The 25,866-nt window shown below is 42.7% G+C and overlaps 1 protein-coding gene across 1 annotated transcript in view; it reads left to right on the forward strand.

Moving 5' to 3' along the window:
• LOC116986938 (AT-rich interactive domain-containing protein 2-like) overlaps positions 1-25,866 on the forward strand; it is a 196,672-nt gene that overhangs the window by 59,266 nt on the left and 111,540 nt on the right. Inside the window, exon 3 of the mRNA XM_033042763.1 lies at positions 4,525-4,622. Within this exon, the coding sequence (XP_032898654.1) occupies positions 4,525-4,622 (98 nt within the window). The remainder of the gene's footprint in view (positions 1-4,524; positions 4,623-25,866) is intronic.

A 25,866-nucleotide genomic window follows, 5' to 3' on the forward strand; every position in this document is an offset into this window, starting at 1 on the left:
CAAATTTAAATAAAACTGTTAGGATAATGTTTTCATTGGTGGCTGTAAGTTTTTCAATAGTCATAAGTGTTAGGAGCAGAATTGGGTCAATTGGTCCACCAAGTCTGCTCTGCCATTCAATCATAGCTAATAATAATAATAATAATAATACATTTTATTTAATGGGCGCCTTTCAGACATCTCAAGGACACCTTACATAGTAATCGGAATAAAAACATATAATCGGAATAGAACAGGTAAAAAAGACATCACAGAGACACAAATTAAAAACAGAATTCAATCCAAAAACAGAAAGTCAAAAACACAGTGTGAAGAGAGAGCAGCGGCAGCCAAAGCGCGCCAGCGTCCACTCTCTCTTCACGGCAGCCATCTTGGACACAGACCTACAGGACTACAATTAGACAAAAAAATCATCCCCCCACAGTGGATAGCACTGTGGAGGAAGGCACAATGTCCAGTCCCCACCCCATGTTCACCCCAAAGTCAGGCCTATTGAGGCCACCGCAATTGCCTCTACGGAGGCCCGATGTCCCTGGCCGTTCTCACCGGGTGGTCATGCCCTGGCGTCGGGAGAGTCCTTTCGGCGGCTGGGCCACCTGGAACGGCCGCTTCCTGGTTGGAGCCCGCGGCTGCCGAAGCCGACAAGGCCGCTCCGGTTTGGAGCTCCCAGGCTCCCGATGATAAAGTCGGCGCCGCCTCTCCGCACTGCCGCCTCGCCGCACGCCGCCTCTCCGCTCCGCAGACCCGCAGCCCGGAGATGTTGCTCTCGGCGGTCCAGCTTGCCAGAGCTCCAGCGCAGCGACCCAGGCAAGGCATCGCCCGCTCCAGCGCTCCAACGTTGTGCCGCCGCCGAGGCCGAGGTGCTGGGCTGTCCCCGCCAGGAAACGGTGCTCCAAGCCCGCAGGTAGGCCACGAGGACGGGTCGACGGGCAGCCTGGAGAAAAGGCTGCCACACCGACCAGGTAGGGACCTAGAAATAAAGTTACACCTACCCCCCCCACATTAAAAGACCATATCCCCTACAAACAAAAAAACGACTCACTAAAAACTATAAAAAAAACGGATTTAAAACGGACGGCTGCTAGCTAGCAGCCGTTCACCAAGATGGCTCCTCCTCCTCCTCGATATCTATATCTCCCTCCTAACCCCATTCTCCTGCCTTCTCCCCATAACTGACACCTGTACTAATCAAGAACCTATCTATCTCTGCCGTAAAAATATCCACTGACTTGGCCTCTACAACCTTCTGTGGCAAATAATTCCACAAATTCGCCACCCTCTGACTAAAGAAATTTCTCCTCATCTGCTTCCTAAAAGAATTTCCTTAAATTCTGGGTCTATGACCTCCAGTCCTAGACTCTCCCACTAGTGGAGACATCCTTTCCACATCCACTCCATCCAAGCCTTTCACTATTCTGTATGTTTCAATGAGGTCCCCCCCCCCCCTCATTCTTCTCATCTCCGGCAAGTACAGACCCAGTGCTGACAAACGCTCATCATAGGTTAACCTACTCATTCTTGGGAACATTCTTGTAAACCTCCTCTGGACCCTCTCCAGATCTAGCACATCCTTCCTCAGATATGGTACCCAATACTGCTCTCAATATTCCAAATGCGGACTTACCAGCACCTTAGAGCCTCAACATTACATCCCTGTTTTTGTATACAAGCCCTCTTGAAATAAATGCTAGCGTTGAGTTTGCTTTCTTTACTACCGATTCGACTTGCAGATTACCGTAACTTTTTGGGAATCCTGCACCAGCACTCCCAAGTCCCTTTGCACCTCCGATTTCTGGATTCTCTCCCTATTTAGAAACTAGTCTATGCCTTTATTCCTACTACCAAAATGCATGACTCCACACTTTGCTGCACTATGTCTAATGCCTAATGGCATTGTTATTAGTAGGCATTTTGAGGAATAAAATTGCAGTTATTTGTGAGTAGTAGTAGTATGAATGAATAATGAATAGGTTTATTGGCCAAGTATTCACATACAAGAAAATTGCCTTGGTGCACTGCCCACGTGACAACATGACATACAGTGACAGTTAGGAAGGATACATAAAACATTAAACATTAATAATAAAACATTATTGATTAAACTTGTGAATTAAATAAAATACCAGAGCAAAAGGAGGCTACAGATTTTTGGTTATTGAGTAGAGCTACTACTCGTGGGAAAAAAATTGTGTTTTTATGTCTGACTTTGGCAGTCCGGAGTCGCCTTCTGGAGGGAAGTGATTCAAAGAGTTTGTGGCCAGGGTGAGAGGGGTCAGAGATGATCTTACCCGCTTGCTTCCTGGTAGTAGTAGTTCTGTTGAGCTGAGATTTGCTCCTCTGAGACTTTCATGCAATGATATCTTATTTTTTTTGGTGATTGACTGAACAAAATGTAAACCTTGTGCCATGTGGTAACTATTGGACATCTTGTTCGCATGAACCTCAGTGACTAGATTTGATATGGTTCCTTGGTTAAAAAGCCAGTGGTGTTTTCCTTGCTGATGATTGCAGCATGACTGCTATCTTTTCCTCCTAAATTTTACAACTGTTGCCTGTTATTCCTTGCCTTAATTTGTGAGCTGCAATTCAATCAAAAGTTGTCTGTTCCCTTTAACATGACTGCATATCTGCACCTCATTTCTACTTTTGGGCAATGATCTCTTTTGCTGTCCCAGAGTTGCTTTCAAAATTGTTGCCCGTGGCGCAAGTATAAAAAAGAGAGGCAGTTTTTTAAAATGATGAACATTTGAAAGATATTCTGCGTTCAGAGGTCCCTCCATCGACTCTTAAGTCGAGATTTAAAACTCATCTTTACTCTCAAGCCTTTCTTGATGTCCTCTGAGGGAGGGCTATATGTATGTATTTATGTGTGTACTTAACACACTTTTTCACCCAGAGAGTTGTGAATTTATGGAATTCCCTGCCATGGAAGGCAGTGGAGGCCAAATCACTGGATGGATTTAAGAGAGAGTTAGATAGAGCTCTAGGGGCTAGTGGAATCAAGCGATATGGGGAGAAGGCAGGCACGGGTTATTGATAGGGGACGATCAGCCATGATCACAATGAATGGTGGTGCTGGCTCGAAGGGCCGAATGGCCTCCTCCTGCACATATTTTTTATGTTTCTATGTTTCTATTAATCTATGAACCACTGTTGTATAACCTTAGTACCTCCACCAATGTAAAGCACTTTGGTCAACGAGAGTTGTTTTTTAAATGTGCTATAGAAATAAAAGTGACTTGACTTGGATAACCTTGTACACTAAAAATGAGCTTGTACATCCAGTGAGCATCAACGACTGGTGCATTGGACTTTATTGCAAGAGGATTCAAGTGGAGCCATTTTGCTGTAATTATATCAAGCCTAGTTGAGACCATCTAAAATATTGTATACAGATCAAGGCTATAAGCGAAAGGAAGGATATAATTGTCTTAAGAAACGACAGTGAAAGTTCACCAGATAGATTCCTTGGAATGCATTTTTATGGAATGAAGATAAATTGAAGTGCATCTGAACCAATACCTCAGGTTTAGATGAATTTGGCATGATCTCGTTGAAATGTTCAAAATTGTTAAAATGAAATGAAAAGTTGAATATTATATAAACCACTGTTATTTGACAAATCGGTTCTACATTTACAGCAGGACAACAGATACACTGATATGGAAATTATTTTTTCCAGGTTGATATTGATACTCTGCCATATGTAATATTTGTTTGGCCTCTGTGTAGTAGGAATAACCAGTGCAGTGGTACCCACAGTTGTGTAATACCAAGTTACCCAGGTGCCTGAACTGAATCCTACGCCAGATGCTATGGAGTCAGTCAATTTTATTCGTCACATACACCCGAAGGTGCAGTGAAATGCACCTTATTGTCATCGTTATTGTACTCCTGATACAAGATTTTGACCTAAAATGTCCACTGTCACTTTCCCTCCACAGATGCTGCTTGACATATTGAGTTAGTATTTTGCTGCAAATTCTAACATCTACAATCTTTAATCTCCATGTCGTATAATGTGATGCAAAAGCACAAAATATTTGAATATACTCGGGTCAAATAACATATGGCAAAACAATTCTGGCATAATCACTGTTTCAGTTGCAATTAAAGTTCATGACCAGAATTGTGAACTTACTGCAGCATGATTTAGAGAGCAATGTTGCTTTTAATGTTGGAGTTCCAGGCTCCGCAGTATTTTGCTTTTAATATGAGTTGATTTGTATTCAACAGAAAGTAAAAACACCTGTTAGAGGCTTTATAGGAAGAAAAAATACCCCACTAAGACCATAATTTTGATTTTATGCTCATCAATGTTTCTAATATGATGTGAAATCTTGACTAATGCATGGAAAGAAAATGTCAGCACATGATATATTAATTAGCCGAGCTAAGCTCTAGTTACTGTAATAGATTTTGCCAGTGTAATTTTAAGATTTACTTAATATTATTAGTAGGAACATGTGAATTGGTCTCATTTTTGGTATGCACAACCTTAATACGCCTACATTTATTTTTCAGGTTACAGATAAAGGTCTCTGGGCAGATCTTTTGGAGGAGTTCAACTTTCCGAAAGGTTGCGCCAATGCAGCGTTTGCTTTGAAGCAGTACTACCTGAGGTGAGTGAAAATGAGAATTGAGTAGTTTACTAATTGCATGTTAGATTGTTCTGTGCTGACTCAAGTAGGTGTGAAACTTTACAGGTTAAGCAAATTGCTTAGCCATTTAATTGTTGATAATGTATTTTTCTCAAATTAGCCACTCGTTGCCGAACTACAGTTTTTACCTCTGCATTTGTTCATTTTATATATTTTATGAAATATTTGGCTTATTGCAATTGTATAATGCATCTGAAAATGAACTGAATGTAATGAATTAGGAAGGTACACAAAATTGCTGGGGAAACTCAGCGGGTGCAGCAGCATCTATGGAGCGAAGGAAATAGGCGACGTTTTGGGCCGAAACCCTTCTTCAGACATGTAATGAATTGTTGGGCTATGCAATTCCCTTTCTTCTTAGTACTCGTAGATAGAATCCAGAATATTGTCGTGAAGTTCAAAAATTATGCTTCTAATCTATAATGGAGGGAGAATCCAGGGAAGAGGGTCTTGCATTTTTACAGGCACTATGCCTACAACAAAAAATATTTTAAAAAAAAGGTATAATAGTAATAAATAAGGCTGTGAGCTGCCGATACCTTGTGAGAAGTTATTGCAATGGCAAAAATGGCAATAGAGCTTAAGAAAAGTAGGATTAGACACAACATATTCCTGTTTACAACGTGTTTATGAAGGCGTCAGGGGCAAGTTTTGGCAGGACTATTTAAAGCTAATAATTTTGTCAGGATCTTGCTGGCATTTACCAATTTAAATGTGAGCAAGATCAAGACTTAATTGTGTTTATTGTGAATTGTGGAAGTCCCAAGCTTACTGATGGAATTAAAATGCTGGATTCATCAGATTGCTTTGCACCATAATTCCTTATGAATTACCCCTTACAACCTTCACGGTTAAAAGTGAATGGATTCTATAACCTCAGTGCGGAATGTGGAATTGCATATTATAAAACCAAGGAAGATGATTGCAAAAATTGAGATGGGAACTGCAGAAATGCTGGCTGTAATGGGTGGACACATTCTTTATTACAAGGGAGGTGCCAGTGATGTTTTGGAAAGTGTTGCAAGGACATCCTGCAATGTCAAAGCAGTCTGTTTAAATGTGGAGGTTAGAAAGCTTCTAGAAATTATAAATCAGCAAAATATTGATAGCCACTTAAGGTCTGAATTGATTAAGCAATCGCTGATTTGTTAAAGGCAGACCACGTTTGTGTAACCTATTCATTTTTGATGGGATAAGAGATTGATGAAAATAATGCATTAGGTCTGTCTCTGGTTAGGAGGATTAGAGCCCATGAAGTTTGGGAATAGAAAACAGCCCTGGAAAAAAAAAGAAAAGATTTTTCAGACTGAAAGGAAGTAGGTATGTGTGATACCCAAGAGTTGTTGTTGGTGACAGTGCCTGTTTGATTATATACTAATGCTTTGAACATGTATGTGCAGGGGGTTATTTTATCACAGATTGCAAGGGCTATATGGACTGAGATGCATTGTGATAGATTAGAAGGCATAGAGGCACGATGGAATGAATATGTGGCAGATTAAAATTTAAAACAGATGTGTGAAGTCTTCCATGCATCTTGGAAGGAAGAACAAATAAAGACAAAATAGACTTAATAGTGCAATTCTAGAGAAGGGGAAGCATCGAAAGCCTGCATAGGCATAAATCTTTGAAGGTAACGGGGGATAATATATGATTTAGAAAAAAACATGGATCCTGGGTATCATAAATGCTGTACAAAAGTGAGGAATTGGCACAATTTTGTATGAGCTTAGTGCTGGAGTAGGTCACTTGAAACACTGAAATGGCTCTGACATTCAATAAGATGGTTGATCTGACTAGTCTTCGGAATTAAAGGGAAATTTAAGAGTTGGTGTTTGGGGCAGTTCCTGTTTGATATATATGTGTGTTTTGGACATGGGTGTGTAGAGGTTTGTTTTATTACAGATTGCAAGGGCAAAATGGAGTTGGGTGCATTGTGATAGATACAAAGACATAGATGCATGATAAAAAGAATATTCATGTGGCAGATGAAATGTTAATACAGATGTGTGAAGTGATGTGTCTTGGAAGGAAGAACATTTCCGCCTACCTCTGGTACCCTTGCTAATCATGTATCCATCTGGCTGTGTCTTAAAAATTGTTAAAAACACTCCAGACCCCTGAGAGAGAAAAAATCCTCACATATTTGTTTAAAAATAAGGATTCACTTATTAGTAACAGTGGCTATTAACTTTTAGATTCTCCATAAGAGGAAATGCCCTCTCAACATCTGCCCTGTCACAAGTACACAAGAAGGAAGGGCTGGTAGTTTACCTGTTCCATCAAGCTTGGCCTGCATTCATGGCTAATCTATCCCAGGCTTTAATTCTAATGTGTCACAGTCCTCAAGTCACAATGGCGCAGCGGTAGAGTTAATAATAATACATTTTATTTATGGGCGCCTTTCAAGACTCTCAAGGACACCTTACAAAATTTAGTAAACAAAATACAAAACATGTAAGCGGAATGAAACAAAACAAAAAAATAACGATAAAAATAAATAAATAAAGATAAATAAATAAATAAATAAATAATAAATGGTGAAGACATCAGCAATACACAATTCAAAGACACAATTCAAAGAGAGAGCAGCAGCAGCTAATCGCACCAGCGTTCACTCTCCCTTCCGGCAGCCATCTTGGAAACGGAACAATAAGGATCTTTAACATAGAAACATCCCCCCACAATGGTTACCATTATGGGGGAAGGCACAATGTCCAGTCCCCAACCCCAGTTCACCCATAGTCGGGCCAATTGAGGCCTCCAGTTGCCTCTGCGGAGGCCCGATGTTCCAGGCCGTTCTCGCCGGGAGATGGTGCTCCGGCGTCGGGAGAGTCCTCTCAGCGGCTAGGGACACCTGGAACGGCCGCTTCCTTACCGGAGACCGCGGCTTCCGAAGCCGACAAGGTCGCGACGGTTGGAGCTCCACCACTGGCGATCTCAATGAGAGATCCCAGGCTCCAGATGTTGAAGTCAGCGCCGCAGCTGCCCGCTCCGCAGACCCGCAGCTCCGCGATGTTTTTATCGGCGGTCTTCAGCTCACCGGAGCTCCAGCGCGGCGACCCAGGCAAGGCATCGCCTGCTCCGCTCCGCGATAGCGCTCCAGCGCTGTGCCGCCGCCGAAGCCGAGGTGCTGGGCGGTCCCCTCGGGAAAACGCCGCTCCAGGCCCGCTGGTAGGCCGCGAGGACGGGTCGACGGTGCAGCCCGGAGAAAAGCTGCCTCTCCGACCTGGTAGGGACCTAGAAAGTAGTTTCCCCCTTCCCCCCCCCCCCCCCCCCCCCCCCACCACATAAAAAAGTCTAGACCTCCTAAAAACAAACACTGAAACTCACTAAAAATTAAAGAAAAAAGTGAAAAACGACGGACAGCTGCTAGCTAGCAGCCGTGCCCCAAGATGGCGCCCCCCAGACAGATGAATCTATGAGTTGCTGCCTTACAGCAAAATGCAGCGCTGGAGACCCAGGTTCGATCCCGACTACAGGCACTGTCTGTACGGAGTTTGTACGTTCTCCCCGTGACCTGCGTGGGTTTTCTCCGAGATCTTCGGTTTCCTCCCACATTCCAAAGACGTAAAAGGTTGTTGGTCAATTGGCTTGGTAAATGTAAAAATTGTCCAGTGTAAGATTGTCCAACTTCCAGTATAGTCCCTGGTGGACTCTTCGAAAGGTACAAGGCACAAAATTTAAAAACTTTATCTACGTCCACTTTATATACTTTTGATGAGCAGGCCTTCACACCCTCATTTTTTCTCTCCATTATGTTCCATTTACCAGGTGTTTTATTTCTCTATGTATGTGAAATAAACTCTACTTCACTTTACCTACCTTTGCCCACTCGAATAAACTGTTTATTTTCTATTGAAGCCTCTGTTCCCTTCTACTACTTTCCTCTTATCTATGTGTCATCGGTAAATCCAGCAGTTATTGCCCCATCCAAGCCATATTCATAAAGAGTATGTGGCCCCATCACCTTTCCCTGCAGTACACCACCTGCTATGGTTTGCCTCCTAATGGGGAAAATGATTCATTTCTGCCTCTGATGCTGTCTGAATGGAGTTTGCACGTGACCACGTGGGTTTCAGTTTCAGCTTAGTTTATTGTCACATTTCCTCTGGATGCACTGGTTTCCTCCCACATCCCTATAATGTGTGAGTTTGTAGGTTATTTGGCCTCTGTAAATTGTCTGAAGTATGTAGGGAATTAATGCAAAAGTGGGATAACATAGAACTGGTATGAATGGGTGATCAATGGTCAGCATGCACACAGCGTGCTGAAGGGCCTGTTTCCATGCTGTATATGTAAACTTAAACTAAACATTTGTAGCTAGTAAAGGTGCCAACGGAGATTTGTCTGGTGGCACTTGGGAGTATTTTGGGGAGCAATGCCTCTTGATTAAATTGTCAGAGAGCTTCTCCCATACCAGAATGGTGCTTTGGGCGAGTGAGGTTGGCTCTTTGCTTCTGGATCACCAATGTTCTGGCAGAGCAACAGTGTCAATGAGTTTTCGGTCATTCTGTTCTCTTTATCCAAGGATTAATGGCTTTGGATTTGAAGTAATTGGCATAAGTGTGGGTGGGGATGTGAGGAAAGTTTTAATGCAGCCTGTGGCATGTATCTGGTGTGAATTGTGAAAGTATTACAGACGTTAATTTGGTTGTGACTTTTTAAAGAGAATTGAAGAAAATTTTCAAGGTAAAAACTATTCAGTTGAATGGGATTGAGTGTATTGCTCTACAAAGAGTTACTACAGACATGGTTTAACCGGCCTGTTTTACGCTATACTGAAATTCAACATATTAAAGGAAAAGCTCAAATGAATAGATGATACAATAGGATCTAATTCTATGAAATACAGGTAACAAAATCTTTTTAGATTTTCTGACTTAATAACTAGCATTCATTTCTGTAGATTGCTTTGTGATCAGCACGTACCAGTACCTAACTATAAGCCCGCTTATAATTGGAGGAGGTCCTCATTGTAGACTTGCTCAGACCTCAACAGATGTAATCTAACACAGAAAAGGCAGACTATCTTCTGTAATGTTTGAGACCACGTAAGGCCCTGTTGTGACTAGCACAAGCAGAAGGAAAACACGTCCGACATCTTGTAAGTATGATTTATTCTGCTCCACCCACAGACACTTCTCCAAGGTCACCTGCTCTCGATCACGAGGCACAGCCCTTTATATTAAAGGGGCACTGGCATTTACATATACATCACATCTCCCCCTTTACTTTAATTACAATTCTCCTCCTTCCCTTAAATTACCTTACATCTCCCCCTTCAACGTTGGTCAAAATTAATAACTTGAACTTTAATATAAAGGGGCACTGGCATTTACATATACATCACATCTTCCATCATTATTTTGCACTTAGAATTCAGTGTCAGAGCTCAACTGAAAAATCCTCGTGAATTGGCTGAGAGGACATTTTGGACTTCCATATTTGTATCGATGCCCTGAACTGTTGCATGGGCTACTTTGACAATAAAGGCTACTTTGACTTTGAAGTTAAGAGGATGGTGTTGCTCCAAGATTCAGGCACATGATTGTAATGTTTGTAGATAAATGCAAAGATCTTAGAGCGGAGCAAGATGGGTTACTCTCACGCAAACGTGTAGTACGGTCATGGGCAGATTCATGGGTGATTATAGGATCCATTTTAGCAACCAGCCTCCGCCATCTTGTTCCGCCATGTTGCTTCCGGCCAAAGATCGGATCTTTGTTTTCGCCTCCGCTCCCGTATCTTCGCTTTGGTCTTTGACTGGGGCGGGGAGAAGGAGTGCGCGGCCCGGGGCAGCGGGGAGAGGGAGTGCGCGGCCCAGGGAGAGGGGGTGCGCGGCCCGGGGAGAGGGGGTGCGCGGCCCGGGGAGAGGGGGTGCGCGGCCCGGGGAGAGGGGGTGCGCGGCCCGGGGCAAAGAGGTGCGCAGCCCGGGGAGAAGGAGTGTGCGGCCCGGGGCAATGGGGAGAGGGGGTGCGAGGCCCGGGGAGAAGGAGTGTGCGGCCCGGGGCAGCGGGGAGAGGGAGTGCGCGGCCCGGGGAGAGGGGGTGCACGGCCCGGGGATATGTGGTGCGCGGCCCGGGGCAAAGAGGTGCGCGGCCCGGGGAGAAGGAGTGCGCGGCCCGGGGCAGCGGGGAGAGGGGGTGCGCGGCCTGGGGCAGCGGGGAGAGGGGCATAGGAGGGGGGGAGACATTGTAGTGTGGGGGGAGGCGAGGGAGTGCCCGGGGGGGGGGGGGGTTACAATGTTTCTTATTTAATGTCCCTTGTCTAGTCTGAAATAAAGTTCATCATTGGATATAAAAATCAGAAGAAATATAATTGTGTGTGTTATATGATTATATACATTTATATCACATTCATGTATGTGTGTTTATAAACATTTTATTCTTTAACAAGAATTAACAGAATTATGAACTAACAGAATTATGAATCTAACCCTATATCACACACAAAAACTTCCCCCGCAACGTTAATTACCCTGCGAGTCGGGTCGGGTAGGTTACGGTTACTACAAAATCAACTCAAACACAGCTTATGAGCCATTTAAAAAGAGCGTACTACACGTCAGCCCATTGTATTTCGCAGGAGTGACCTATCTTGCTCCGCTCTAAGATCTTTGGTTAAATGCATTCAAAATCTGAAGGTAAAGGCACTGTTGTTGGTGAACAAAGCACTAGTCAATAAAGTTGAAAAGGTAAGCTTGTCCTGCCTTTCTTTGGTGATTTCTGATTCACCTGACCTGTTTATTTATGTTGTATTGATTGTATTTAGTGTCATTATGATATAAATATAATAATATTTAGTTCATGTCACATGTTGGTTCACTGTCAGCTTTAATAAAAACATTTTTTAAAATGTGATCTGTTCAAATTGGTGGCAGTTCACTTTTAACTTTTTCTTGACTCTGCTTTGTTCCCTATTTTGATATTTAAATTGTTGATGTTGATAATTTGCTGTTCTTAAATCAAATATTTACTGAACACTGCACTCCTTTTGTACAGTTTTCCTTTAAGTATGTTTGGTTTGATTTTCTTGTACATTCTTCTGGATATGCCTGAAAGCAGACCTTAAAAAAAGTATTATGCTAATCAGTTTAGTTGGACAGGGCAAATAATGCATATGTATTGGACTGAAAAATAGAACGGCAAACATGAGAAAGCAAGAGAAGAATAATACTATCAAAAACAGTATAATAATATTTGTAGTGAATCAATCACGGCCAAATAATGGGAAAGGAATTATGTACCTTGGGCCTTGCATCTCCTTCTTTATTCAAAGTTTTTTTTCCTATATGAGAAATGGTAAATTATATGACCCTTCTGAGCATTGCACATACTTGGTTTCTGCCAGCTGGGAGTGGTGTTTGTACCACTGGAGTAATTGCATTTGAGAGCAATTTATCAGTTCTTCCAAAGTAATACACAACTTGCACACCAGCCAGCATAGATCTATCAATATGTGTTAATATCAAAAATTCCTGTGATTTCCATGGAAGGAATTTCATGATGGAACCTGAAAAAAATGGCAGACTCCTTCCTGTTATGTCAAGGAGAGCAATCCCCAGAGCTTCCAGGGTGAGTATATGCTCTGCTGAACAAGGTGATCAGGATTGCAGTAGAGCCTATTGGTTGATCATTGGTAGGTAGCAAATGATCTGCTGAGGTTTTCGGTCTCCATCAGAGAATTGGTGGTCTGACCTTCACACACTGCAGTTGCTGGGCTAAGATCCCACATCCCAGTCGTAGGAGCTGTAAACATGACAGGAAATGTTGCGGCGCGGCTCTGGCTGCAGCGGCTCTCCGGCAGTCCTGTTTGTTTTGTGTTTTTTGGGTTGTTTATTTTCGTTTTGGTCAGTCTAGTTTTGGTTTTTAGTTTGTGTTTTTTGGGGGGGGGGGGGGTTGAAACTGGGCCTTGCTGTCTCTCCCTGCGGGGGAATGCGACTTTTTTGTCGTATTCCCCTTCTCTGCCTCCGTCTGCGCTGAGGCCTAATGGCGGAGCTGGCGACCTCGAGGCTCAGGAGGCAGAGCCCGCCAGGACTCGCACTGAGCTAGCTCCCGTGAGGACGGCCCGGCTCGGGGCTGGAACAGGGCTTTCGTGAGGGGCTGTGACGGCCGGCCCGAGGAAGGAACGGTGCTCCCGTCGGAGTGGCCGAGCTCGGCGAGGTACGGCGTACCAGCCCGAGGGAGGAGCGGCGCCCGGTCGGGCGGCCCAGCCCGAGGGAGAAGAGGCGCCCCAGCTCGGGGCGGCCCCAGCACGAGGGAGAGAGCGGCGCCCGGTCGGGGCGGCCCAGCCTGAGGGAGGAGCGGCGCCCGGTCGGGGGGACTTCCAGCCCGATGGAGGATCGTGCTGCCCAAGTCGGGGCGGCCCCTGGCGCGAGGCTGAGAAGGGTGGCAGTACTCACGTGAGGGCGATCCGGCTCGGGGCTGGAACGATGCTCCGGGGGCTGGGACGGCAGTTCTGGTGGCGGTGGCCTGAGACCGGGGTTCGGCCGCGGGCCAGCGGCTGCGTCAGCAGGTCTGGTGAGCGGCAGCTTCGACTACCCCGGGCCGCGGTGTTTGAGCCGCGGGACAGGTTTTAACATCGCCCGGGGGGTATCGCCTCAGCGCAGAAGGAGAAGAGGAGGGAAGAGACTGCAGCCCTAAGACTTTTGCCTCCATCACAGTGAGGAGATGTTGGGTGGACTCACTGTGGTGGATGTTAATATGTGTTTATTGTTGTTTTTTATTGTATTGTATTGTATGTATGACTGCTTCAATTTCGTTCAGACTTCGGTCTGGATGACAATAAAAGGCTATCTAATCTAAATCTAATATCTAAATTGGCCCAAATTGATTTCAGAAATTTGGCCCAAATCCCTTGTCTCCAGACTGAAGAGTAGTTGAAAAGGATTGGTCAACAAGCAAACAATTCTAATGAGCTTCAATAAAAGCGGGGAACACGAGAAATAATCAGCAGGTCAGGCAGCATCTGTGACGAGAGAACCAGAGTTGATGTTTCAGGTTGATGTTATTTCACTGTGCAGCACAGTGACACAGCCAGTAATGCTGCCTTGCAGTTCCAGAAACCTGGGCTTGATACTGTCTGTGTGGAGTTTGCATGTTTTTCCTTTAACCATGTAGGCTTCCTCCGGGTGCTCTCATTTTTTCCCACATCCCAAGGACACGCGGATTTCTATGTTAATTGGCCTCTTTAAATTGGCCCTAAAGTGTTGGGACACGAACAGATATTATATGGGTTTTTCTTTCGTGATCAATGTCTACTCTAAATAACCTTGTTATTATTTTCAAAGTTTCTTCAATAGGTTCGAGAATTTTCCCTTCTATCAATGTTAGGCTAACTCTTCTATAGTTTTATCTCCATTTTCACTCTACCTTTTTTCTTGAATGTTGGCATTACATGGGCCACCTTCCAGTTTGTGGGAATTATTCTTGAATCATCTATGGGACTCTAGAATCAACAATTCTTGCAGCACCCACTGAGCGCAGCCTTTCAACCCAGCCTCTGGTTGGTTATCGGCGTGTTTAATTTTGACAAAGAAACATGACCGGAGAAGATGGTGTCGTCTTGGAATTTCTTTTTTAGCTAGGTTCTGGGGCATCCAACCATTGGCTAAACCATAAAAAAATCTGAGTGTGATTCGATCCAAAAGGCATGACAGAAAATGGTAATTGCCATATTCAAACTGGGCAAGTTAACAAACTGGGATGCTCTAAACCATTGTGCACTACAACACATCCTGGATTATATTATAAATTATGAATCTCATTGGTAATTCCCCCCAAAATTGTTATTCTGACTGAAATACAGCATGATTATTACAATGCACATGCAGTCATTCCAGTCCAAGATTGGCCCAGCTTTTGTCCATAAGTGCATAGGAGCAGAATTAGACTATTTGGCCCATTGCGTCTACTCAGCCATTCAATAATGGTTGATCTGTTTCCCCCTTAACCCCATTCCCCTGCCTTCTCCTCGTAACTCTTACTAATCAAGAACTTATCAATCTCTATTTTAAAAATACCCAATGATTTGGTCTCCACAGCTGTTTGTGGCAATGAATTTCACAGATTCATCACCTTGTGAAATTGTCACTGGTAAATATGTATTAAATGCATGTTCCATTGGAACCTCCATACCATTTAAAGTTGAACAGATCCTTTTTGACCTACAGGCTTAAACATTGTTTCTATTTTGATTTGAAATTCTGGATGGCCTGTAATTGGACATGGGCTTGTAGTTCATTGGAATAATTTAGACATAAGGAGGGCTAAAGATTTGATCAGCTAAGGCCTAAATATAGGCGATAAGATATGATGTTGTGCTACTCTCGTGATGTGGAAAACCAGGGTATGGAGTAGTCAGATTCCAACGGAACCATTTATTTTTGCACGGAAGTGGATTGGGGAAGTGCGATGAAAATTTGAGCAATGTGGGCTTGAGGGTAGATGCAGGGTTGATGTTTCCCTTGGTGGCTGTGCTTAGAACCAAACTGCCTATTCCTGCTTCTATTTCTTAGGGTAGTGGACTTCTGTGGAATAATTATTTGTGAGGGTTTTTTGAGAGAAAATTGTAACTAATGCAGCACATGATGTTAGATATCCAATCAACAGAATTGGGGAGAATCAAGAAATTCTGAGGTAGGGCGGAGTATGGTGTTGTCAAATTTCGTATGGTTTGATATGCATGATGTGGATGAAGTAGCTATTGCGTAAGATGTAGGTAGGGATAAAAAAAGAGACTGAATAGATTCATGCAGAAGTGCGGAGGGTCATGACTGGTGCTTCAGTTGAGATTGGATTGCATGTGTGGAACTCGAAAATGATCCTTGTAAGCTGGACAATGACAAAATAAAGTAGGGTGGTGTGATTAATCCTGTCGGAAAAATAGCAGAATGATAAGTATAGATGGTGTATTGAAGTACAAAGGATGAATTTGAATCATGAATGCTCTTGACAGTTTTTTTTCTCAGTAGTTCTGCTGTTGTAAGTATAGCATTAAATGCTGCCAGTGTTATAGTTTCCCTGGTTATATTCTGCTGATATGTTATCAGATCTTGCTGCTTTTGTCAGTATGATTTTGGGCTGTTTCTGCTTGTAGAAACAAGAAATGCAGATGCTGGTTTACAAAAAAAATACATTGCTGGAGTAACTCAGCCGGTCAAGCAGCATTCCTGGAGAACACGGATAGATGATGTTTTGGGTCAGGTCCCTTCTTCCGACTGATTGCGATGGGAGAGGGAAGAAAGATGGAAGAGAGGAGGGGCAGGACAAAGCCCAGCAAGCGATGGGTGGATACAGTCGAAGGAAGTTTTGGATAGGCAGATGGTTGGACAAAGGCAAGGGATGAAAAGACTGATGGTGAGAGATAAGGATAGAAGTGTTACAATTGTGAAGCCAGAAAATGAAATGGAGGGGGAGGAAAAAATGGTTGCGAGTCTGGGTGGGGTACAGGGAAGAGATGGAGGGAGGGGGGGGAATAGGAGGAGATGGGTGGGTTTTGCTAAGTTACCTAAAATTGGAGCATTCAATGTACATACTGTTAAGTTTTAAGCTACCCAGGCAGAATATGAGATGCTGTTCCTCCAGTTTAAGTTTGGCCTCACTCTGGCAATGGAGGAGGCACAGGGCAGAAAGGTATGTAAATGGGAAGAAGAGTTAAATGGTTAGCATCTGGGATATCCAGTAGGCCTAGACGGACAGCCAGTGTTGGGCAAAATGATTACAGAGGCTGCGCTTGGCCCCCTTCCATTCTGTCTTCATTCCATCTTCTGGCTTTATAATTCACAACCCTTTGTATCATTATCTCGCATCTTTAGAATTTGCATCTCTGGCCTTTGTTCAACCATCTGCTTATAAATTACCCCTTGCTTGTGTTCGCCTAGAACTTGCCAGGATTTGACCTGCCCCTTTTTTCCAGCTCTCTTATTTCCCCCCCCACCCCATCACAATCAGTCTGAAGAAGGGTTTCGGCCCGAAACGTCGCCTATTTCCTTCGCTCCATAGATGCTGCTGCACCCGCTGAGTTTCCCCAGCAATTTTGTGTACCAGTCTGAAGAAGGGTTCTGACTCAAAACATTATCTATGTTCTCAAGAGATGCTGCCTGAGTTACTCCAGCAATTTTTTCCCTGTTTTTGCATGGGCTATTACTTCATGCTGTTATCCATCAGATTGCGTAAAACGAATTAGTTCACAGAAAATAGATTGACATTGGTGCACTAGAATTTGAACATGCAAATAAGTGGCAATTATTCAGTAATTAACCTGGATATACCTGAATTTTCAGTTGATATGCAAACTTAAACTTATAGTACATTTGAATAATCGAGGCAAAGGAAATGATGGGATATTCAGCACATTTTGAAGATCTTTCTTGTGCCCGTGTCAGGTGTTCATTCATCTTTGTGCTTCACTGGTCTTTGTGTCTTGAACAGGGTTCATGTTTTACAAACTCATAAGTCAGCATACTTGTGCCTCATTTGAATTATGTCTGGACTTGAGATCTGAGTTGTAAATTAATCTTCTTCAGTCTGGAATGCTTTTGGAAGTTTTCAATGTATAAGCAAGCCCTGTTTGGGTTGAGATTTCCTGTCTTGAATTCTCCAATAAACAGTGCTTGCAGGCGTTTCTTATAGCAGGATAATTAGAGAATGATTTGGTCCATAGAGTAAGTTATTTCCCCAGTGGTTCTTAAAGTATTTTATCCTGGGCGCTGTGTTTCAAGTCTTAATTTTTTTCTCCTTGTAGCTTGACTCGGTAGTCAAGTTGGAATCTGCAACATTTAAGAATTAACATAATATGGCACTTCCCAGCAAAACAAACGTGATTCTCAAATTTGAATGTTGGAATATTGTTTCGAGACCAAGTTATTACAATGTTTCTTAATTAATGAACAAGGCATCCTTCATTGCTCAGCTAATCTCCACCGTTTTTTTCAGTGCAATTAAAATCACCGTGCTCCTCGTTAAATATCTCCATAGGATAACTCTCCATTTTCTTTCCGGTCCTAACAACTGTTCTTCAATTTTGTGACATTCAGCCAGCATTGGCCACTTGAAGTAGTTGTTCAACAATAAATTTTTAGCGCATGCTTCAGCTTTGGTGGCAAATGACTTGGTGAATGTAGGAGTGAGTGTATGTGGCAAAGACTATGATCTGAAAAAATACTAAAAATGCTGGAAGAATTTGAATTGGGCACCATCTGTGGACAGAGAAGTAGTTCACATGATCTGTCGATGACTTGGCATACCCGTTGCAGAAACCTTGTTCTATGCTTCTGTTACATCATACCTTGTTTATTCCAACTTACTAAGCCTTTTCTCATTTTGCACACCATATAACAGAATGTTAATGGTATGATTATGCTGCTGGACGGTGTAAAGATGGGAATTCAAATCTAATCATGGCAATAAATGAATTTTAATTCCATCACGTAAATAATCCTGGGGTTTTACACTGCATGGGAACAGGCTGTTCTTTCCAACTAATACACGCCAAACAAGACGCCTCTCTAAGCTGTTCCCATTTGCCTGAAGAAGGGTCTCGACCTGAAACATCACCCATTCCTTCACTCCAGAGATGCTACTGTGCAAAATGTGTTACTCCCGCATTTTGTCTATCTTCGGTTGAAACCAGCGTCTGCAATGCCTTCCTACCCATTAGCTTGTGTTTGGTACATGTTCCTCTAAATCTTTCGCATTATTGTACCTGTTCTAATGTATTTTAAAAGTTGTAATATTACCTGCTACTACCACTTTCTGTACAGCTCGTTATATATACAGCTACCACCTATTATTTTCCGTCTGATCCCCCATTAATCTTACCTCTCACCTTAAACCTCTGCCATCTAGTTTTAAACTCCTCTGCCCTGGGGAAAAAGTATGATTTACCCTATTTATGTCCTTCATTTTATAACCCCTCAAGGTTAATCCTCACCTTCCTTCTCTGAAGGCAAAACAGACCAAGCCTATACAATCTCCTTATAACTGAAGCCCTGTGGTCTAGCTGCCTGTCATTTTTATGTTTCAGTGGGGTGCCGAAGGTATTGTTTACTCTTGTTTCACTTCTTATTTGAACAGGTAACCAATCAAGTAATCAACAAAATTGAAAATACAATCATTCATGACTTAATTTCCAATTTTCCCACATTGATTTTGGCTTGTGTATTGAGAAACTTTTTCTGTTCTCCATGGTTAATGACGGAACAGCCAGTTACAATTCCCTGAACTCTTTCCAAAGCTGCACTAAGATGTGCTTTATCTGATAACGGCAATTAGTATTTGTTTGCCACATCTATTGCCACTTCTTACTTGTGGACACCTCAAAATGTACTTTTCAGATGATGTTTAATGAATCCCTATACAGATTATCAGTGGTGCTTTATTTAAAATTATTTCCACAGTAAATGTCTTAATGTTTCAGATTTATGCAATGGTATTAGGATAATAAACTAATAAGCATTTTATGAAAGTTATTTTGTGATTCTTTGTGGGATGATTCACTGAGAGCCATCCCCAAGAAAGCTTACGGTCAGTTTCTTAAAATAAAGTTCAAGGAATTGGTGGGATGAATAATAAAACAACACAAAGACTGCAGTGCTCCTCAGATGTCTTTTTTTTTCCTTCGGCACAGGCTCCTTGCTTCTTGCAGTACCCCTACACATCTTGTAGCATCCTAACCAGTAAAGCCTTTTAGTCATGTGGGTTTGGCAGGGAGGGCAACAGAACTATTTGATGATCACACACATGGTTGCCTATGGGGGTTGAGGCTTTACAATCAACTGGAAGTGCAGAAACAAAGACTGAAGATTGTAGTTTTGGAAAGATGACAGAGATAAGGAAAAGAGTGATTGTTGAGAATGTTAATTAAATCATTACTGGTCTTAAAGACAAAATACTTCTTGTTGAATGATTTAAAGTGAAAGGTGAAGTATTTTCAATTGGACTATTCAAAAATATTATTTTCATTGTTTAATATTGTACTTAAAACATATTAGCAATTATCATTTCATGGGTAAAGGATTAGTTTCTGTAAATCTTCTACAGAATGTTGTCTGCACCAGGCCTGTTCTCTTTCTTCAAATTCCAGCAAATCAAATTGTTTAGACTACAAAACCAACTATAGAAAGTCTTCAGTGCAGTGCCTGGGTGGTTTTGTGGTTTATAGTACTGCCTCTTCATCACCTGCAATGTGCAAAATTGCTTAATTCTCCCATCGTAAGGCATTCTTGGGAAAATAATCTAGAAAAAAAATCAAAGTTTAAAATAATACAGTGATAATCTGCTGCCTGGCTATTTGGAAATGTTGACGGTTGCTCATCTGGCTCACCAGGTGATGGTCCCCCCACACTTTATACTTATTAGGCCCCCACCATCCTTTTAAATTTGCTGGGTTCAGTGAAATTTATTTTAACACTGTGTAACATCATTTTTGAAGAAAATAGATTTGAAAATGTGTAGGGGTGTCAGTAGTATTCAATAGTCCAGAGAATCTGCTAGTCTGGCTCCACGAAAATCATGAAACAGTTTCACTGTGCATTAGTTCTTTATTGAGAATGATGTTGAGTTAGTGTGTTGGCAAAATAGAACATTTGCACAAAAATTTAACATTTTAGATGCTCAAAGACACTTGTACGTTCTCCCTGTAACCTGCGTGGTTTTCTCTGAGATCTTCGGTTTCCTCCCACACTCCAAAGACATGTGGGTTTGTAGGTTAATTGGCTTGGTATAAATGATAATTGTCCCTAGTGTGTGCAGGATAGTGTAAGTGTGCGGGGATCGCTGGTTGGTGTGGACTCGGTGGGTTGAGGGCCTGCTTCCTAAACTGAACTAAATCTGTATCTCTAAACTAAACTAAACTAAAACACAAATGCACTGATGAATTCCATTTGGTCCCTCTTTGTCGACCGATCTATTCTATAGTGAAATAGAATAATTGCCTTGGAGGCATTCTTATTTTTTATTTTTTGTTGTTGTTTTTTGTTGTTGTTTATTTTATTAGAAGTTAATACAGTACAAAACAGTACAGTGGAACCTAATTTTAGGTGCCAACTATGTCGTACCGTAATCCATTCTATGTACAACCTCTAGTTTTATGTTTTGAGAAGGAAGTAAGCAAGACAAGAAAAAGAAAACAATAGAAAGGGGAAAAAGAGGAAAAATAGATGGTAGAGAATAGAAAAACGTGAAGTGTGTATATAAAAAAAAAAAAAAAAAAAGTGGAAAGTAGAAATAGGAGAGAAGGCCCCTTAAAAGAGAAATTTTCAAATCCTCGTGCTGGCGAGAGCAGGAACAGGGAGATACGGGACCTGAACGTGTGGCTGAGGAACTGGTGCACGGGGCAGGGATTTAGATTCTTAGATCACTGGGATCTGTTTTGGGGTAAGGGGGAACTGTACAAAAGGGACGGATTGCATCTTAACAGGTGTGGGACCAGCATTCTGGCAGGCAGGTTTGCCACTGCTACACGGGTGGTTTTAAACTGAATAAGGGGGGTGGGGTGTCGAATGGGCTAGTGGAGGATGGAGTTAAAGGGAAAGGGTTTCTTAAATGTGTGAGCGTAGAGACAGAGGGGTGTAAAATGAGGGTAGAAGCAATAGGTAGCAAGGTGAAAAGTAAAAGTGGCAGGCCGGAAAATCCAGGGCAAAAATCAAAAAGGGCCACTTTTCAACAAAATTGTATAAGGGGTAAGAGTGTTGTAAAAACAAGCCTGAAGGCTTTGTGTCTCAATGCAAGGAGCATTCGTAATAAGGTGGATGAGTTGAATGTGCAGATAGCTATTAATGACTGATATAGTTGGGATCACGGAGACATGGCTCCAGGGTGACCAAGGCTGGGAGCTGAACATCCAGGGATATTCAATATTCAGGAGGGATAGAGAGAAAGGAAAAGGAGGTGGGGTAGCATTGCTGATTAGAGAGGAGAGTAACGCAATGGAAAGGAAGGACATTAGTTTGCAGGATGTGGAATCGGTATGGGTAGAGCTGCGAAACACTAAGGGGCAGAAACGCTGGTGGGTGTTGTGTACAGGCCACCTAACAGTAGTAGTGAAGTTGGAGATGGTATCAAACAGGAAATTAGAAATGCGTGCGACAAAGGCAAAACCGTTATAATGGGTGACTTCAATCTACATATAGATTGGGTGAATCAAATTGGCAGGGGTGCTGAGGAAGAGGATTTTTTTGGAATGTATGCGGGATAGTTATCTAAATCAACATGTAGAGGAACCAACGAGAGAGCAGGCTATTTTAGACTGGGTATTGAGTAATGAGGAAGGGTTAGTTAGCAGTCTTGTTGTACGTGCCCCCTTGGGCAAGAGTGACCATAATATGGTTGAGTTCTTCATTAGGATGGAGAGTGACATTGTTAATTCAGAAACAATGGTTCTGAACTTAAAGAAAGGTAACTTTGAGGGTATGAGACGTGAATTGGCCAAGATTGACGGGCAATTAATTCTAAAAGGGTTGACGGTGGATATGCAATGGAAGACATTTAAAGACTGCATGGATGAACTACAAAAATTGTTCATCCCAGTTTGGCAAAAGAATAAATCAGGGAAGGTAGTGCATCCGTGGATAACAAGGGAAATCAGGGATAGTATCAAAGCGAAGGATGATGCGTACAAATTAGCCAGAAAAAGCAGCAGACTGGGAGAAATTCAGAGACCAGCAGAGGAGGACAAAGGGCTTAATTAGGAAAGGAAAAATAGATTATGAAAGAAAACTGGCAAGGAACATAAAAACTGACTGCAAAAGTTTTTATAGATATGTGAAAAGAAAGAGATTAGTTAAAACAAATGTAGGTCCCTTGCAGTCAGAAACAGGTGAGTTGATCATGGGGAACAAGGATATGGCGGACCAATTGAATAACTACTTTGGTTCCGTCTTCACTAAGGAAGACATAAATAATCTGCCGGAAATAGCAGGGGACTGCGGGTCAAAGGAGTTGGAGGAATTGAGTGAAATCCAGGTTAGCCGGGAAGTGGTGTTGGGTAAATTGAATGGATTAAAGGCCGATAAATCCCCAGGGCCAGATAGGCTGCATCCCAGAGTACTTAAGGAAGTAGCTCCAGAAATAGTGGATGCATTAGTAATAATCTTTCAAAACTCTTTAGATTCTGGAGTGGTTCCTGAGGATTGGCGGGTAGCAAACGTAACCCCACTTTTTAAGAAGGGAGGGAGAGAGAAAACGGGGAATTACAGACCAGTTAGTCTAACATCGGTAGTGGGGAAACTGCTAGAGTCAGTTATTAAAGATGGGATAGCAGCACATTTGGAAAGTGGTGAAATCATTGGACAAAGTCAGCATGGATTTACAAAAGGTAAATCATGTCTGACGAATCTTATAGAATTTTTCGAGGATGTAACTAGTAGCGTGGATAGGGGAGAACCAGTGGATGTGGTGTATCTGGACTTCCAGAAGGCTTTCGACAAGGTCCCACATAAGAGATTAGTTTACAAACTTAAAGCACATGGCATTGGGGGTTCAGTATTGATGTGGATAGAGAACTGGCTGGCAAACAGGAAGCAAAGAGTAGGAGTAAACGGGTCCTTTTCACAGTGGCAGGCAGTGACTAGTGGGGTACCGCAAGGCTCAGTGCTGGGACCCCAGCTATTTACAATATATATTAATGATCTGGATGAGGGAATTGAAGGCAATATCTCCAAGTTTGCGGATGACACTAAGCTGGGGGGCAGTGTTAGCTGTGAGGAGGATGCTAGGAGACTGCAAGGTGACTTGGATAGGCTGGGTGAGTGGGCAAATGTTTGGCAGATGCAGTATAATGTGGATAAATGTGAGGTTATCCATTTTGGTGGCAAAAACAGGAAAGCAGACTATTATCTAAATGGTGGCCGACTAGGAAAAGGGGAGATGCAGCGAGACCTGGGTGTCATGGTACACCAGTCATTGAAAGTGGGCATGCAGGTGCAGCAGGCAGTGAAGAAAGCGAATGGTATGTTAGCTTTCATAGCAAAAGGATTTGAGTATAGGAGCAGGGAGGTTCTACTGCAGTTGCACAGGGTCTTGGTGAGACCACACCTGGAGTATTGCGTACAGTTTTGGTCTCCAAATCTGAGGAAGGACATTATTGCCATAGAGGGAGTGCAGAGAAGGTTCACCAGACTGATTCCTGGGATGTCAGGACTGTCTTATGAAGAAAGACTGGATAGACTTGGTTTATACTCTCTAGAATTTAGGAGATTGAGAGGGGATCTTATAGAAACTTACAAAATTCTTAAGGGGTTGGACAGGCTAGATGCAGGAAGATTGCTCCCGATGTTGGGGAAGTCCAGGACAAGGGGTCACAGCTTAAGGATAAGGGGGAAATCCTTTAAAACCGAGATGAGAAGAACTTTTTTCACACAGAGAGTGGTGAATCTCTGGAACTCCCTGCCACAGAGGGTAGTCGAGGCCAGTTCATTGGTTATATTTAAGAGGGAGTTAGATGTGGCCCTTGTGGCTAAGGGGATCAGAGGGTATGGAGAGAAGGCAGGTACGGGATACTGAGTTGGATGATCAGCCATGATCATATTGAATGGCGGTGCAGGCTCGAAGGGCCGAATGGCCTACTCCTGCACCTAATTTCTATGTTTCCATGTTTCTATGTTTATTCGGAGATGTAGATCTATCCGCGGCATGAACTGAAATCAGCAAACTTTACGGTACCGCTGCATCACATGATTCCAAAAAGTTGATGAAAGGAGACCAACTCCTTAAGAATTCGGTGGCATTCTTATTTTGTAATGTTATTCTTCCAAACCTGCGGAAGGAAATGTATCTAGTAAATCATTTGAGCATACAAAGTCATTTTGTATGCCTAAATGATTTACTAAATAGAAATTTTCAGAACTTGAGGTAGATGCTCACATGTTTTCAACCCCCTTTTGCAAGTAAATGCTAAAATCCGATTGTTTGCATTTGGATTGCACTAACTTGTAATTTAGCATGCTGCGACATCAACAATTTTTTTTCTGTAATTATGGCATCATGCAATTCTCAGTTTCTGAAATTGTTGAAACAAATGTTTTTGAGTTTTCTCGCAGCTCATCAGATTTTAGCATTTGCTGATAATTGCATAAGCATACTTTGGAAATCAAAGCTATTACCTTTTATATCAAAAGGTAACATTTTATTTACAGTAGAGTTCAGCTACCATATAACATGCATGAAACAATACAGCATAGGAACTGGTCCTTTGGCCCAACAATGTCAACACCGAATATGATGGCAGGTTAAGCTTGATCCATATCCTTCCATTTCCTGCAAATTCATGTGTTTATCTAAAGGCCTCTTAAATGCAATTATTGTATCTGCTTTCAACCCCAACCATTGGCAGTGCATTCACAGAACCAACCATTCTGTGTAACAAAAAGCTTGCCCTGCATATCTCTCAAACTTAACCTCTCTCATCTTAAAGCTATGCCCTCTAGTCTTTATAAAACTTCCACCGTGGGAAAAGGATTTGACTATTCACCATATCTATACCCCTCATAATTTTATATACTTCGATCAGGTCTCCTCAGCTCGAGAAAAAAATAATCCAAGTTTATCCAGCCTTCTGGTAAACCTCTTCACCCTCCCAAGAGCTTCCAGTAATCCTTGCTGCAATGGGGCAATAGAACTGCACAATGCTCCAAATGCAGCCTAACCAATAAAAGCAGGTATACCCCTGTCCCACTTAGGAAACCTGAACGGAAACCTCTGGAGACTTTACGCCCCACCCAAGGTTTCCGTGCGGTTCTCGGAGGTTGCAGGTGGTTGCCGGAGGTTGCAGGTAGGGAGATTGACAAAAACCTCCGGGAACATTGGGTGGGGCGCAAAGTCTCCAGAGGTTTCCATTCAGGTTTCCTAAGTGGGACAGGGGCATTAACCACTCTATTTACTTGTTGCTACTTTCAGGGAGTTCTGGAATTGGACCACAGGATCCCTACAACCATGCTGTTAAGGGCCCTGCCACAACTTACCAAAATGCAATATCTCTCACTAGCTCGGATTAAACACCATCTGCCATTTCTCCACCCACGTCTGTAATTGATCTACATTCCACTGTATCCTTTAACAGTCGTCTTCACTGAACACAACTCTAGCAACATTGGTGTTGACTGCAAGCTTACTAACCAACATTTGCTTCCAACTCATTTATATATACTTGCGGAACACCGCTGGTCACAGACCTCCTGCCAGAATGACACCCTTTCACCACTTCC

This window comes from Amblyraja radiata, chromosome 24, assembly GCF_010909765.2.
Source record: "Amblyraja radiata isolate CabotCenter1 chromosome 24, sAmbRad1.1.pri, whole genome shotgun sequence".
NCBI classification, from domain to species: domain Eukaryota; kingdom Metazoa; phylum Chordata; class Chondrichthyes; order Rajiformes; family Rajidae; genus Amblyraja; species Amblyraja radiata.